The sequence below is a fragment of the Hemitrygon akajei genome, chromosome 12, assembly GCF_048418815.1.
Source record: "Hemitrygon akajei chromosome 12, sHemAka1.3, whole genome shotgun sequence".
NCBI lineage: Eukaryota > Metazoa > Chordata > Chondrichthyes > Myliobatiformes > Dasyatidae > Hemitrygon > Hemitrygon akajei.
The window spans coordinates 65573423-65589655 of record NC_133135.1 but is presented as its reverse complement, the minus strand read 5'-3'; the positions used below and the strand labels follow the sequence as shown (position 1 = coordinate 65589655).

Here is a 16233-nt window from a genome sequence, read left to right as displayed (position 1 = left end):
ATAATAAAAAATACTGCAGTGCAACTACATCCCATTTAGTTCCATATTTGGGGAAAAAACCCATAACATTTTACTAACAGAGGCAGTGTTCAAGGGTTATTTCCCAAGATAGGATGAGGGAATTCCATTTACATTAGCAATCACTTGGATAAGCTAGTAAAATGTTAAGAGGAAAGGCCTCAAAATCCAAATCATTTTCAGGGCTATATATTGTTTGGTGCTAAGTAATGGTAATGTTGGCTTATGAAACACTCTTTACAGAAGAGTGAAAAGATTAGGGAGTTCAATTTATTATGCTTCCAATCCAAGAATTCAATTAACAGAACAAAGTACAGAAAAAGTACAATAAAATGCATACAAAAATGCTTCTTATAATAAACAGCCACCATTATCTCTTAGCTCTCAACTCAAATGAAGTACTTTCTTGATCCGGCTTAATAGCAGGTTTTTCGGTTCAATTTCTGGATTCATAACCAAAACTTAATGCGTAATATACCAAGATCTTAACTTCTTCTAACAACTAACTTACTACACTAGATTCAGGCTACCTTTGTTCTATTGGGTAAGTGCAGACAATTTGACACAACTGAACAAGCAGACAGGATTTTGGAACTTTAAATACACAAATTTAAGACAGAATACATTTTGTCAAAATTAATTCTGCTGTTGACAATATTTTCCTTCATATTAATAAGTTCAACAATTACTGTCCTAGGGTGAAAACCCATGAGTGCAGAAACAGAGCATACAGCCAATTGCTGCTAGAGACATCATGAGAAGAATACTCAAAGTTTATTTACAATCATTCCCATTTTAAAATAAATACTTTGCTTAGTCAATAGTGAAATTATTCACCAACACCTACAGTACATCCTGTTTTCCATCCATTTGTATTTGAAATCTATCAAAGTGAATCTAGCATAGTAAGCAAATATGTATAACCGAGACGATAAAGGTCCCACTTTCATTCCCAGCTTCCTGATTGGAATGCATTGAGAAAAGTTTAATTGGATATGACACAAAAGGGTAAGGTGGAGAAACATTTGTTCAGGAGGTCTGAGGAGTATACTTTTAAACAAAAGTAGAATTTGCTGGAAATACTCAGCAAAGTCACTGGCTCAAAACATTGGCAGCTTCTCTCCATGTGAGCTGCTAATCAAGGTATGAAACGTATCAATAGGAATGCTGGCCTCAAATCTGGCTGTCATCTTTGTGGCACAAAATGCATTACAGTGCTAAACAACATTTAATCTTCAAGCTGCACTGTAGTATTGAACTGTAAAATGACACACAACCTCTACACTTATTTATGCATGTATCTTTGCTCGTAACACGTAAACCTTCAAGTTCAACTTTATCTTCATTTTGTATGGCTGGTGGGGGCAATGTGAAGGGAAGGAGAAGCAATTTTAAAAACCTTTATGTCACTCTTCAGTGTTTTGTTTTTGGCATTCCTCCCACCTCCAAACAGAGAAGTCTGATACTTAATACAGTATGTATAGCACTAAATTGGTATTTGTCCTGTGATTAATATTTCAGAAAAATATCCAACTTTATGACCAGAACCCAAGACAGAACAAGAAGCAGGCACTATCTGGTGAAAGAAAAACATTCATTTGGTTTATGAAAAGTGCTGCCACAATCCGAAGAAATGTTCCCAGTTTTCTGTAGATTCAAGGACAGTAGCTTCTTTCCATTACGATTTTAAGCGGCAGGTCCAAGACCGGGGTTTCAACAAATCCAAGAAGGATGGCTGGGGAGGAAAAAAATATTTTCAAATGATCTCATGTTAACAAAATCTCAACAAATGAAACAAGTAAAAGACACCAAGACTGTGATGGCATTGCTCATTTAGTATAAGCATTCTATTGGCAAAATTTAATTGTGAGATATGTATAATCATTTCCTCTACAGACAAAGATCCAGTCAAATGAAAGGCAGCTTATTGGAATCCACCGCTCAACTCAAAATCATGATTATTCTCAGAATAAACTCGATGTTTATTTCCACATATGGACTTACATTAGTAAGAGGACAGTGCTGCTGGGCATACCACTCCTGAGAATATAGACACACCAACATGCCCTGACCCAGGAACAGCGAAGTCCACATCACCACGTTCCAAACAGGCCCTTTCCGACGGTCATGCAGGACGAAATTGAAAGCCACTACAGAACAAATGTTTACAAGTTAATCATTTAGAGTTAATTGAAACAATGAGTTACTGATTTTACAAAACAAGCTGGTAGCTACCTGAATAGCAAATAAAACAACCTTTTAAAAGATTGAAGAGCACATCACAAGAAAATGAATGAGCAAAGTGAAATAATTTTTAAATTGAAGGGTTACAGGTTCAAAAATAATTCACTATCATTAGCAACAAAACATTTAAAATGATAGGCAACTTCAAAATCATCAGATTGGAGGGGCAAGACCTTATTCCATCTGGGTAGTCTCTAACCTGATGACATGAATATAGACCTCTCTTACCTATAATAGACACTTCTTTACTTTTATCCCTCCCCTTTCCCGTTCTAGCGGCTCTCATCCCTTTTCTCCTGCCCACCCTCACGACTTGTCCATCACCTCCCTCTGGTTTCCCACTTCTTTCCCTTTATTCCATGGTCCACTGTCCTCTGCTACCAGATTACATCTTCAACTGTTTACCTTTTCCATCCATCACATCCCAGCTTCTCACATCATTCCCCTCCTCAACAACCTTCCTCCTCTCCTGGTCTTATCTATCAACTTCCAGCTTGTACTTCTCTCCATGCCTTACTCTGCCTTCCATTCCTCTTCTTTTCCAGTCCTGAAGCATCTTGGCCCAAAAATTTGACCGTTCCCCTCCATAAGTGCTGCCTGGCCTGCTGAGTTCCTCCAGCACTATGTGCTACTCACAATCCTCTTTAACCTACTGTGAAGCTAGTACATAGTCAGATAAGCAGGCATGCCAAATGAACAGATAAGGCATTCAAAGGTCAGCGGGCACAGTCTGAGTGGATTCCTTTGTTCAACATTTCCACATTCTGTGAATTAAGAAAGCAAAGGTTTTTTTATAGCTGAGTGAGTCAATGGAATTAATGCACATTCCAGCGTGGAACTCTGCTATGAAACTTTTGCTGGTCATTTGAAGTATCTGACCTTAAAGTAGCTCTGGTAATGGTGCAACAATTACTTCTGGATGAACCAACAGATAATTTTTTGATGATAATTCTGAACCTTGGGAAGTTCAATTATGGTGATGGGTGACGGTGGGGGGGGGGGGGAGGGTGCAGTGGGGAATAGAGGAAGAGGAACTTGTGAGAAATGCAAGTTCTTGCAATGACGTGGTACAATTGACAAAGATGAACACTTACTGAAGCGAAAGCTGAAAATTAAAACGTACTTACTTCCAAAGCACATGAACAAGCAGAAGAGCACTGGATAGAAAAAACCAAAGCAAACAGCCAACACGTACTCATGGACCACAGCCGACACCGTGAAGACTGACAGCATAGCTGCAGCTTTAAACCGGTGGGTGAACAACTGTAAACAGACAAAAGATTGAACTGTGTTAAATCAGGCATTTCAAAATGTGAGTATTACAAATTTGGTCAAGTGACTACAATGATAACCTTCAGGCACCAAGATAATCAATAAAACCTGTGTATAAATCCTTCACATCCACACTCTTGAAGGCTGTTCCCCATAGCTGACAAAGGTTATTGCTCTCATAATCATGGCTCCATCCAAGTCATCAACACTTGGATCAAGTGAAGGATGCCATTATGATAATTAACTACAAGAACTATCCATTGTATTTTTAGGAGGAAAAGTTACTCTTGTTGAGATATAGAATTCTTTTTCTGGAGCTGTGGTTCAGCATGTTTTCACCAGACCAAGATGAATTCCACTGAGAAAGCCTTTAAGCTTGCATCAGTCAAAATGACCACAGTTAGTAACTTGGATTTCTTCATGATTCTGTCAAGCCACAAAATAGATATGTAGAAAAAAAGGTATACTATTTCATTACAAGTACATTATCAGTAGGATGTACAAGTTCATAAAACCATGCTGGCTCAAACCAATGGAAACATTTGCGGACTGAGTAAAACTGGTTCAAGAGCATTCCCAACCTTCAGATACCACAGCTTTGGCACCTGGAAGCAACATTCAGATGAAACTGTTGCGGAATTTACTGCAGATTCAAGGTGAATTGTTAAACACTGGAAGAGGTATTCTGAGATTGCAGTTTGTGGAATCCAATGTGTGTGCATTCAAGCTGTTCAAGAAGAAACCAAAATTTACAGAAGACATACTGTTATTTACAGACATGTGTTGCAACCGTCTATGAAGTTGACAGATTCCCCAGTACTGGTATGACTAAAACTTGATGACTCACAAGGATCACAAGCCTCTGCAGCACACTTTGTTGACAAATCCAAGCAGATATCTCAGTCAAGCATTAAAACCATCTCCACATGATTACAAAGATACAAGAGTAAAAATTTAAAATACAAACACTCCAAATTAAATGACAAATAGTGCATCTCCACCTGAATTACAAATACCTGATGAGATTGCATCACCAATGAAGTACACAGACATTCACAGAAACGTAGAAAACCTACAGCACAATACAGGCCCTTTGGCCCACAAAGCTGTGCCAAACATGTCCTTACCCTAGAACTACCTAGGCTTGCACATAGTCCTCGATTTTTCTAAGCTCCGTGTAGCCATCCAGGAGTCTCTTAAAAGACCCTATTGTTTCCACTTCCACCACTGCCACCGGCAGCCCATTCCACACACTCACCACTCCCTGCTTAAAAAACTTACCCCTTGACATCTTCTCTGTACCTTCTTCCAAACACCTTAAAACTATGCCCTCTCATGCTAGCCATTTCAGCCCTGGGGAAAAAGCCTCTGACTATCCACACGATCAATGCCTCTCATTATCTTGTACATTTATCAGGTCACCTCTCCTCCTCCGTCGCTCCAAGGAGAAAAGGCCAAGTTCACTCAACCTATTCTCACAAGGCATGCTCCCCAATCCAGGCAATATCCTTGTAAATCTCCTCTGCACCCTTTCTATGGTTTCCACATCCTTCCTGTAGTGAGGCGACCAGAATTAAGCACAGTACTTCAAGTGGGTTATGAACAGGGTCCTATATAGCTGCAACATTACCTCTCGGCTGTTGAACTCAGACCCACGGTTGATGAAGGCCAATACACTGTATGCCTTCTTAACCACAGTCAACCTGCTCAGCAGCTTTGAGTGTCCTATGGTCTCAGACCCTAAGATCCCTCTGATGCTCCACAGTGCCAAGAGTCTTACCATTAATGCTATATTCTGCCATCACATTTGACCTACCAAAATGAACCACTTCACACTTATCTGGGTTGAACTCCATCTGCCACTTCTCAGCACAGTTTTGCATCCTATCAATGTCCCACTGTAACCTCTGACAGCCCTCCACACTATTCACAATACCTCCAACCTTTGTGTTATCAGCAAATTTACTAACCCATCTCTCCACTTCCTCATCCAGGTCATTTATAAAAATCACAAACAGTAGGGGTTCCAGAACAGATTCCTGAGGCACACCACTGGTCACCAACCTCCAGGCAGAATATGACCATCTACAACCACTCTTTGCCTTCTGTGGGCAAGCCAATTCTGGATCCACAAAGCAATGTCCCCTTGGATCCCATGCCTCCTTACTTTCTCAATAAGCCTTACATGGGCTACCTTATCAAATACCTTGTTGAAATCCATTTATACTGCATCTACGGCTCTACCTTCATCAATGTGTTCAAGTTACATCCTCAAAAAATTCAATCAGGCTCGTAAGGCAATACCTGCCTTTGACAAAGCCATGCTGACTATTCCTACTCATATTATGCTTCTCCAAACGTTCATAAATCCTGCCTCTCAGGACCTTCTCCAACTTAGCAACTGCTGAAATAAGACTCACTGGCCTATAATTTCCTGGGCTATCCCTACTCCCTTTCTTGAATAAGGGAACAACATCCGCAACCCTCCAATCCTCTGGAACCTCTCCCGTCTTCATTCACGATGCAAAGATCATTGCCAGTAGCTCAGCAATCTCTTTCTTTTTAAATCTTTTTATTAATTTTAAACAAACATAAATGAAACATGAATACAGAGAGTTTGAAAGTACATAATTAACAGGTTAAGTATACATTCATATAGATGATAATCCATATATAATAACCTCCCAAACTCATAGTAATTACGGAGAAAGGGAGTAAAAAAGAAAATAAAAATCCCCCCAAAAAAGGAAAAAAAAACCTAACCAACATGGGCCATTGCATTATGTCATATATACACAATAGCGTCAATAACTCCGTACCTCCATCCAAATAATTAAGGATAATAGAACAAACACGAGGAAATCTGTAGATGCTGGAAATTCAAACAACAACACACATAAAATGCTGGCAGAACACAGCAGGCCAGGCAGCATCTATAGGGAGAAGCGCTGTCGCTTCAAAGGTGCATAATCAGAAATGGTAATAGAATCATATTTACAATCAATAACATCTGTAAGTAAATGATGATCAATAAAGAAGTAGTCAATTCTTGAATAATTATGATAAACATGGGAAAAGTATGAAAATTCTTTGTCATTGGGATGTAAAAAAACGCCAAATTTCGGAGATTCCGGAATCAACCATAAAGGAATTAATAAGAGAGGCCGATTTATTCGGAAGAGCTTGGGTGGGCTTAGATCTATCCATCGAAGGGTTTAAGCAACAGTTAAAATTCCCACCCATTATCAGTATGTACTGATTCAAATTAGGAAAGGATGTAAATAAACACTTAAAAAGTTCAGGATAGTCAGTATTTGGAGCATAAACATTAACTAAAACAACTTTTTGATTAAAAAGTGAACCAGTAATAAGCAAAAATCTACCTCTTGGGTCCGAAATTGTTTCATAGTGTATAAAAAAGGTTGAAGAATCTATAAAAATGGAAATGCCTCTTACTTTGGCTTGGGAATTCGAGTGATACTGTTGTCTTCCCAAAACCTAAAAAAACGTTGACTATCCACCTTCCTCACATGAGTCTCTTGTACAAAGATAATATTAGCATTCATTCTGTGGAATACTTTGAATACTTTTTTCTGTTTGATCGGATGATTTAAACTATTAGTATTCCAAGAAACAAAATTAATAATCTTATCCATATTGCCAATATTTATTACAATTAATATATAAGGTTAAACAAAAGATGACCTCATGAATCCGGAAGAGGGAAGTAAGTTCAAGGAGGAACCGGAAGTCATGACACTGCAACCATTTTTGTAGTTTCAAGTCAGCCCATGAAGTAAAACTAAGTGTGAAGCAAGCAAAAAGAAAAGTCCCCCTCCCTCCACCCTCAAAACCCCAGGAAAAAAGCCAAAAAGAGGCAAGCAGGCAATCAAAACTAATTTTACCACCATGTCTCAAGACGGCAACTCAAACAAAAAAGTAAAATAAAACAGATACAAACCACCCATATTTTAAGGGTTAATATAACAAAGATTAAACTATAAAATTAGTTTTATATATATATATATATATAAAATATAAAAAACAAAAGGATTAAAAGGAAAAAAAAGAAAAAAACTAAAACGTTAAAACCCATAAATGGATAATATTGTATTAGTATTTTAAAAGAAAGTCCTTAAACTTATTCAGACACATCCGAACGGATATGACGTATCCAAGCACTAAGGTCTTTTGGGAAAAAGAAACGACATCTTAGAAAAGTTTTTTTAATTTAAAAAACCTTAATATTTAAGCGTTAAAAATATTTTTTAAATGTATATGAACTTAAAGGAAGAACCTAATGAGTTACTTTAAAAACTAACAAAATAATAATATAAAAAAAAACTCAGGATAAACCAAAACAAAAACGGACCTTTACTGTGTGTAAGAAATACACCGTTAGCCATCACACAAAAATCATCAAATTATAAAAGATCCAAATCTATAGGCTAATTATTAACATGAAGAAAAGAAAATTTGTGGTGTAATATATAATTGATGTAAAAAGTTATATTGCACTAATCTTAACCAAACATTTATTGTATTTGTCATACTATCAAGACATAGTCTTGACCAATTTGTTTCTTCAATTTTAATATTCAAATCACTTTCCCATTTTTGTCTTGACTTATGGACTCCTTGTTTAGTTGCCTGTTTTTGAATCAAATTATACATACAAGATATAAATTTTTTAATATTTCCTTTTTGAATTAAAATTTCTATTTCTTTAGATTTCGGCAATAACATTGTTTGACCTAGTTTTTCTCTTATGTAAGCCCTTAATTGAAAGTAACAAAATAAAGTGTTATTTGATACTTTATATTTATTCTTTAATTGATCGAATGACATTAATATACCTCCCTCAAAACAATCTCCTATGTATTCAACCTTTTTGGACAAATTTAAGACTTTTATTGGAACAAATTACGGGAATACAACTTCCTCATAATCCAATATTACTTTTACTAGGTGATATTGAAGGGACAAAACCGAAACTCAAACTAAATAAATATCAGAAAGAATTCATAAAAATTGCACTGGCTGTAGCCAAAAAGGCTATTGCAATTACTTGGAAATCAGATACATATTTAAGTATAGATTGTTGGAAAAAAGAAATCTATGGCTGTATTCCATTAGAAAAAATTACTTATAATTTAAGAGATAAATATGAAACATTTTTGAAAATCTGGGGCCCTTATTTACAAAAGACAGGATTAAATATATAGGTGCTCTGAAGAGGAAATTAATGGTTACTTGGGGAAAGAAATAAATATATATACTAAAGTTATTAAGAACTCCATGGAGCATGTGGAGACCTTCCAACAACCAGGCACTCTTTCTTTCTTTTTTTTCTTTCTTAATTTTTTTTATATAGGGAAGTTAGGGGGGAGGGGTTAAGGGGAGGGGGGAAGGGACACATACTTTTTTTTCTACACTTGTAATCATTTAAAAATGCAATTAAATAAAATTTTAAAAAAAAGAAAATTTAATACAAATAGTAAAATTACAATACATTAGTCAACTCGTAGTAAAAAAAAGTACTATTCTTCAAGGAATCTTTGAGCATCCGCTGGAGATTTGAACAGCCGATGAGTCCCATCTTGGAGAGTAATTCTCAATTGTGCTGGAAGTAACTGCGCTTGTTTGTAGCCTTTCTGATGAATTTCCGACATAACCGATTTAAAAGCCATTCTTGCCCTTAAAACTTCAGGACTATAGTCTTCCAGAATACGAAATTTAAAATTCTTAAAGCTGATTATACCCTTTTTCCAGGCAGCCCGAATCAAACGTTCTTTGGTATGAGGATAATGAATCCGGAGAATCACTGGTCGTGGTTTTGTACCTGAAGCTGGTTGAAAACGAGAAATGCGATGTGCACGGTCGAATATTGGAGGGGTATCCAGTACTTCTGAGCCGAAGACGTCCATTAAAAATTTAGAGAAAAATACAGTCATATCACCGTTCTCAAAATTTTCCGGAAGCCCAAGTATCCGGAGATTTTGTCTTCGAGACCGATTTTCAAGATCAGTGATTTTAGATTTATAACGATCTAGCAGTTGAAAAGTCGAAGCTTGCTGTTGTTGCAGAGTTTCAATTTTGCAATCTCTCTGGCGAGTGGCATCTTCAAGAACTAAAATTCTTGTTTGTTGTTGTAAATCCAGTGTAAGTGATTGAAGTTTTGCATCGACTGTCTTTGAGATTTCATCGAGCGCAGAAAGCTTTGGGGTTAATTTATTCTCCAGTTCTTCAAGTCTCTCGTCGATAAGTATCGCCATTGCTTCCAAAGTTAACGGTTCTTTCGTCTGTTTTGATTCCTTAGGTTCTCGTGGTTTAGACATTTTAACAAGTTGAAAATGATTCAAACAGTTGAAAAAGATTTCATAAGTATGAACCCCTTTAGAATAGGTATAAACAGGTCAATTAGGGGGTGTTTGTAGGTAGAAAAAAGTAAAAGGATTGGAGCTAAGCCTAAAACAGTCTCACTCTATAAGCGCCATCTTGAGACCACCCCCAGCTCAGCAATCTCCTCCCTCGCTTCCCACAGTAGCCTGGGGTACATCCCGTCCTGTCTCGGTGATTTATCCATCTTGATGGTTTCTAAAAGCTCCAGCACATCCTCCTCCTCAATAGCTACATGCTCAAGCTTTTCAGTCCGCTGCAAGTCATCCCTACAATCGCCAAGATCCTTTTCCATAGTGAATACTGAAGCAAAGTATTCATTAAGTACCTCTACTATCTCCTGTTCCATACACACTTTTCCACTGTCACATTTGATTGATCCTATTCTCTCACATCTTATCCTCTTGCTCTTCACATACTTGTAGAATGCCTGGGGTTTTCCTTAATCCTGTCCACCAAGGCCTTCTCATGGCCCCTTCTGGCTCTCCTAATTTCTTTCTTAAGCTCCATCCTGCTGGCCTGGTAATCTTCTAGATCTCTATCATTACCTAGCTTTTTCGATCCTTTCGTAAGCTCTTCTTTTCCTCTGGACTAGATTTACAACAGACTTTGTACACCATGGTTCTTGTACCCTACCATCCTTTCCCTGTCTCATTGGAACGTACCTATGCAGAATGACATGCAAATATCCCCTGAACATTTGCTACATTTCTTCCGCTCATTTTCCTGAGAACATCTGTTCCCAATTTATGCTTCCAAGTTCCTGCCTGATAGCCTTATATTTCCCCTTACTCCAATTAAACGTTTCCTTAACTTGGCTGTGCCCATCCCTCTCTAATGAGGAGATGGGAAAAGGAGACAGAATTATGATCGCTATCTCTAAAAAATGCTCTCCCACTGAGGGATCTGACATCTAACCAGGTTCATTTCCCAATACCAGATCAAGTACAGTCTCTCCTCTTGTAGGCTTATCTACATATTATGTCAAGAAACCCTCGTGAACACACCTAACAAACTCCACCCCATCTAAACCCCTCATTCTAGGGAGATGCCAATCAATATTTGGGAAATTAAAACCTCCCGTACAACCACCCTGTTATTATTACACCTTTGCAGAATCTGTCTCCCTATCTGCTCCTCGATGTCCCTGTTACCATTGGGTGGTCTATAAAAGAAGAGTTATTGACCCCTTCCTATTCCGAACTTCCACCCAGAGACTCAGTAAACAATCGCTCGGTCTTCCTCCTTTTCTGCAGCCGTGACACTATCCCCGATCAACAGTGCCACACCCCCACCTCTTTTGCCTCCCTCCCTGTCCTTTCTGAAACATCTAAAGCCTGGCACTTGAAGTAGCCATTCCTGCCCCTGCACCATCCAAATCTCTGTAATGGCCACAATATCATATCTTCAAGTGCTGATACACACTCTAAGCTCATCCACTTTGTTCATGATACTCCTCACATTAAAATAGACACATCTCAAACCATCAGTCTGAGCGCGTCCTTTCTCTATCACCCGCCTATCCTCCCCTGAAAACCGGCCTCACACACATACTTTCTGTCTGTATTCCACACAGATAGCCTACGTCACCTCGACCTGTTATCACTGATGCCCTGTTGAGCCAAAGCCCTCCTACTGTCTCCCTCTACTCTGACGCCCACTGTATAAATCTGTCCTTTCAAACTCTCCTCACCGGCTGATCTCCTCGCGCTTGGGCTGTCGTGCCACATTCAAACCGCTGTAGAAATAGCCAACAGCTACCTACTATGACAAAATGTGAGCTATCCTCTCTCAAATTTATCAACCATGCATGGCAATAATACAAAATCTGCATATTACATAAAGAGATTAAGCATTTTTAATCAATAGATCCTTAGATATCCAAAGTCATTGCTCCATCACAGATCATCAACCCTAACAGTGACATGTAGGCTACCCTTCTCTATTTCATGCTACCTCCTATCAATCAAGTTGCCACTAGTTTTGGCTGATGTGGCAAGATAAACTCCTGGCTTCAATTATCTATTTACCTTACTTTAGCTGAATATACTGTGTAATGATTTGGTCTGCAAGGCAAGCTTTTCAGCGTATCTTGGTACCTGTTTCAACAATAAACACATACCAATAGCTAAGTAGTTGGGAGGACGTTGAAGGGCTGTTGACCATTACAGAATCCAGCAGCAATTCTATTGTAGATAACTAAATCAAGGCCAAGGATAAATAGATTTTGGTAGTACATTTATGGGGAATATCAGTAAGTGTACATTTTGTACAAATACAAACTGTTCCAAAGGGATGTCTAAAATTCAAACAACAGTTTCAAAGTTCAGAATAATCTTCAATACACATGGCCTGCTTGTGACCAAGTTCACTGGTGTTGAATTTACAGCATTCCTTAGCAGTAATAACAACAAACATGAATACACAGATCTAATTAACATTCTTCTCACATGCTGTAAAGGGTTTGGTGAAAAGAGGCTTGCATACTATGAAATAAATGTACTGAAAAATACAAAGGAAAGGAAAATGAAACAGGTATTGCATGCTTATTTCCATACAGTATGTACAACTATAGGGAAAACATTCTTGTCCTCAGAATTGCTGATGTGCAGCTGTGTCAGAATGCATGTGTGTTTGGAAGAAACCTGATTTTGGGTACTACTGAAGGTTAAAAAAAATATGACAGAGTTCCAGTTTGCCATTTCACAATAGGCAAACATGCTAAAACCTGATTTTCTAGTCTTCTACTGAAACCTACACAGACATAACATGCTTAAGATATATCATTCTCCTTGGTGAAGCAGTGACACAGCAGTATAGCTGTGGTCTCATCGCCAAACTACTGGATTCAATCCTGACCTCAGATCCTGTCTGTATGGATCACATGTGCTTCTTGTGGATACTTGATTTTCTCTCACATCCCAATGACATGCAGGTTGATAGATTAATTGGCCACTTACACATCGACGACCCTCACCCCCCCCCCACCCCCCCACACACAAAGAGTGTAAGTGTCTGGTAGAATCTGGGGAGAGTTGATAAGGATGTGTGGCGATAAACTGGAATAACGTAACATTACTGTAAATAAGTGGTTGATGATCAATGTAAACTCATTGGGCCACAGTGCCTATTTCTATGCGGGAACTAAGACACTACATAGACTACAGTATCAAAACTGGACTTGTTGTTTTGAATGTATTTTAAGTCCTTCATTCAAATGTAAGAGGAAGAATGTTAATTTTCAAGCAGCAAGTATGAACTTCAGTGGATGAGAAATAAAGGGTGCTCTACATGGTGTTAATCTCAAAACAATAATCTTGTGAATCTGTAATTCCTTGTTGACACTCAAACCCATTCAAGGATGCCTTTTAAACAATCATTACAGTCATGCCAAATGTTTAAAATAAAATCATTAACCCCTCAGACTAGAGTAATAATAAAGCAAACTGTTTATAATCGTTCAGTTCTAAAACTCCACACTGAACTCAATTTGAGTACTAAATCTTTGTGTCTGCTTTCATTGATCACCACAATTCTTGCCATTTCATTTATCACTCACTATGATATACAACACAGAAATGTTAAAATGCCTAATCTTAGTTCTTGCCCTGTCCCAATCTCTGACATCAGCCTTTTCTTGATGTAATATGGCTTTTAAATTCTAAGGGCAAATAAATATTTGCCAAACAACTTTGGTTTGGATAACAATTTTGAGATGTATTTTATAAAACTTCAATTAACTGACTTGCACTTTATTGCATAGATTTTAGCATAAGCAGGCAGATTAAATGGTTTAATTTCATTGTGTGCACATGTGAGGAATGGAAAATTAAGTCTGTCATGACTGTGCGCTGCCATATACAGTACATTGTTAGTACCGTAAATCACCCATTAGATACAACTACAAATTTAGAAATTCATAGTTTCAATTAGGCCAAGAGGAAGGAAAACTAGCAACAGGGCTAAGGCATACAATCCCTGCTTTCACTACCTTCAGGCTGATCCTCCCACCTCCAATCCATATTTCCTGTGCTCTTCAAATCCAAAAAACTCACTGCATCTTGAATATACTCGATTAATATGCTACAGCATGCAAGTTAAAGAGTAATCAATAGTTCTAACCTCCTAGTTAAGATTCTTTTTCACTGGCTATACCAGAATATTCAAAGCAGCAGGTGAGGAGACATGGATTTCACAGGGATCTTTACATCCTCACTAGCAATAGTGGAGATCCGAGGAATGGAGAATACTAAATACAGTATTGTGCCCTTGTTCAAGAAGGGAAAGATGGGACAATCCAGATAAATTATAAGCCAGCTATCCTCCCATCAGTGGTAGGGAAGCTATTGGAGAGGATATTGAGAAATAGTAATTATGCTCATTTGGAAAGGCATGGCCTGCTTACAGATAGCCAGCATAGCTTTGTGCATTGCAGGACAATGGTTCTTTTTGGAGGAGTTGATAAAGGTGTTTAATAAAGGCAGCAGACATTGTCTACTTGGATTTTAGTACAGCATGTGGTAAGTTCCTCATGGTAGGTTATTCAGAAGATAACGATGCATGGGATTCAGAGTGAATTACAAAGTTTTCATTCAGAACCCACAGAAGACAGTAGGGGTAAAGGCTGTTATGGAGGTTGGAGGTCTATGACCAGTGGTATTCTGTAAGGGTCAAAGCTGGGACGTGTTTGAGATACAAATGCAGATGGGTGAATTAGGAAGCTTGTTGATGACAAGCAGCCATTTATGCAGTGGTGGGCAGTGTAAAGAACTATTAAAGAACATGGCAGGATATAGATTGGTTACAGATTATGGACAGAGAAGTGGCAGATCCAGGCAGTATGAGATGTTGCACTTTGGGAAGTCAAACAGAAGGAGAAAACCTACAGCTAATGAAAAGTCCCTTAATAGAATTAAGTGAGTGGGTTTGTCGGGTCCAGAGATCACTGACAGTGGCTATGCAAATCAATAAGTGGTTTAATAAAAAAGGCGTATGGCATGCTTGCCTTGATTGGCATGGGTGATAAATTGAAGATTAGGAAAGTCAACGTTGCAACTATACAAAATATCTCAGACCACATGGATATTAGCCAGTCATAGAAGACTAGAGCACAGAAACAGGCCTTCTGGCTCATCTAGTATGTGGCAACCATTAACCTACCTAGTCACACTGACCTTCATTAGGACCACACCCTTCTCAACCATGTACTTATCCAAACTTCCTTCCTCTACTTGTTCAAATCCACCACTTAGACTGACAGCTCATTCCACGCTCTCACCACCATGAGTGAAGTCTCCCCCTCATGTTCCCATTAAAAATTATAACCTTTTACCCTTCACCCAAACCCATGCTGTAGTCTCACCCAACCCCAGTGGAAAAAAAACCTGCTTGGATTTACCCCTTCTATAAACTCTCAATTTTGTATATCTCTATCAAATCTCTCTCCAATCTTCCGTATTCCATGGAATAAAATCCTAACCTCTTCAACCATTCCCTGTAACTCAGGTCCTCAAGTCCTGGCAACATCCTTGTAAATTTTCTCTGCACTCTTCCAATCTTACTGCCATCTCTTCTGTAAGTAGGTGACCAAAACTGCACACAACACTTCAAACTGGGCCTCAGCAACATCTCATACGACTTCAACATAACATCCCAATTCTTGTACTCAGTACCTTGATTTACGAAGGCCACTGTGGCAAAAGCACTTCCTTTATGACAATAGCTACTTGTGATGCTACTTTCAAGGAATTGTGGATCTCTATTCCCAGATCCTTCTGTTCAACCACAGTCCTCAGTGCCCTACTGATCACAGTGCAAGACCTATCCTGATTGGCCGTCCCGAAGTGCAACACCTCACATTGGTCTATGTTAAATTCCATCTGCCACTTTTCCAGTTGGTTCAGATCCTACTACAAGCTTTGACAGCCTTCCTCACTGTCTACTACAACCCCAATCTTGGTGTCATCAACATATTTGCTGATCCATTTTACTACATCATTCAGATCGTTGATATCTATTCACAGACTTCCAATCAGAGACAACCATTTACTACCACTCTGGCTTCTGTGAAGCCAATGTCTAACCCAATTTACTACCTCACCTTGAATGTCAAGTGAATTAACCTTCTTGACTAACCTCCCATGTGGCACCATGTCAAAGGCCAAGCACAGTACTTTACTATAAAGAAAACTGGCTGGCTGGTTGTTCCAAGAACCTTGGAGAACTTGGCACAGTTCTTTCGCATACTTTGGCTATCTTGCTTGCTTCTGTCTCTCCAGGTAATCTCAGACAGCTTTGATG

The 16233-nt window shown here is 38.5% G+C and overlaps 1 protein-coding gene across 1 annotated transcript in view; it reads right to left on the bottom strand.

Annotated features, from left to right (window-relative positions):
- Nucleotides 1-266: 266 nt before the first annotated feature.
- soat1 (sterol O-acyltransferase 1) overlaps nt 267-16233 on the bottom strand; it is a 57815-nt gene continuing 41848 nt past the window's right edge. Inside the window, exons 14-16 of the mRNA XM_073063318.1 lie at nt 3390-3525; nt 2023-2168; nt 267-1753 (exon numbers count right to left, since the gene is read on the bottom strand). Coding sequence (XP_072919419.1) covers nt 1697-1753; nt 2023-2168; nt 3390-3525 — 339 coding nt within the window. The 3' untranslated portion in view covers nt 267-1696. The remainder of the gene's footprint in view (nt 1754-2022; nt 2169-3389; nt 3526-16233) is intronic.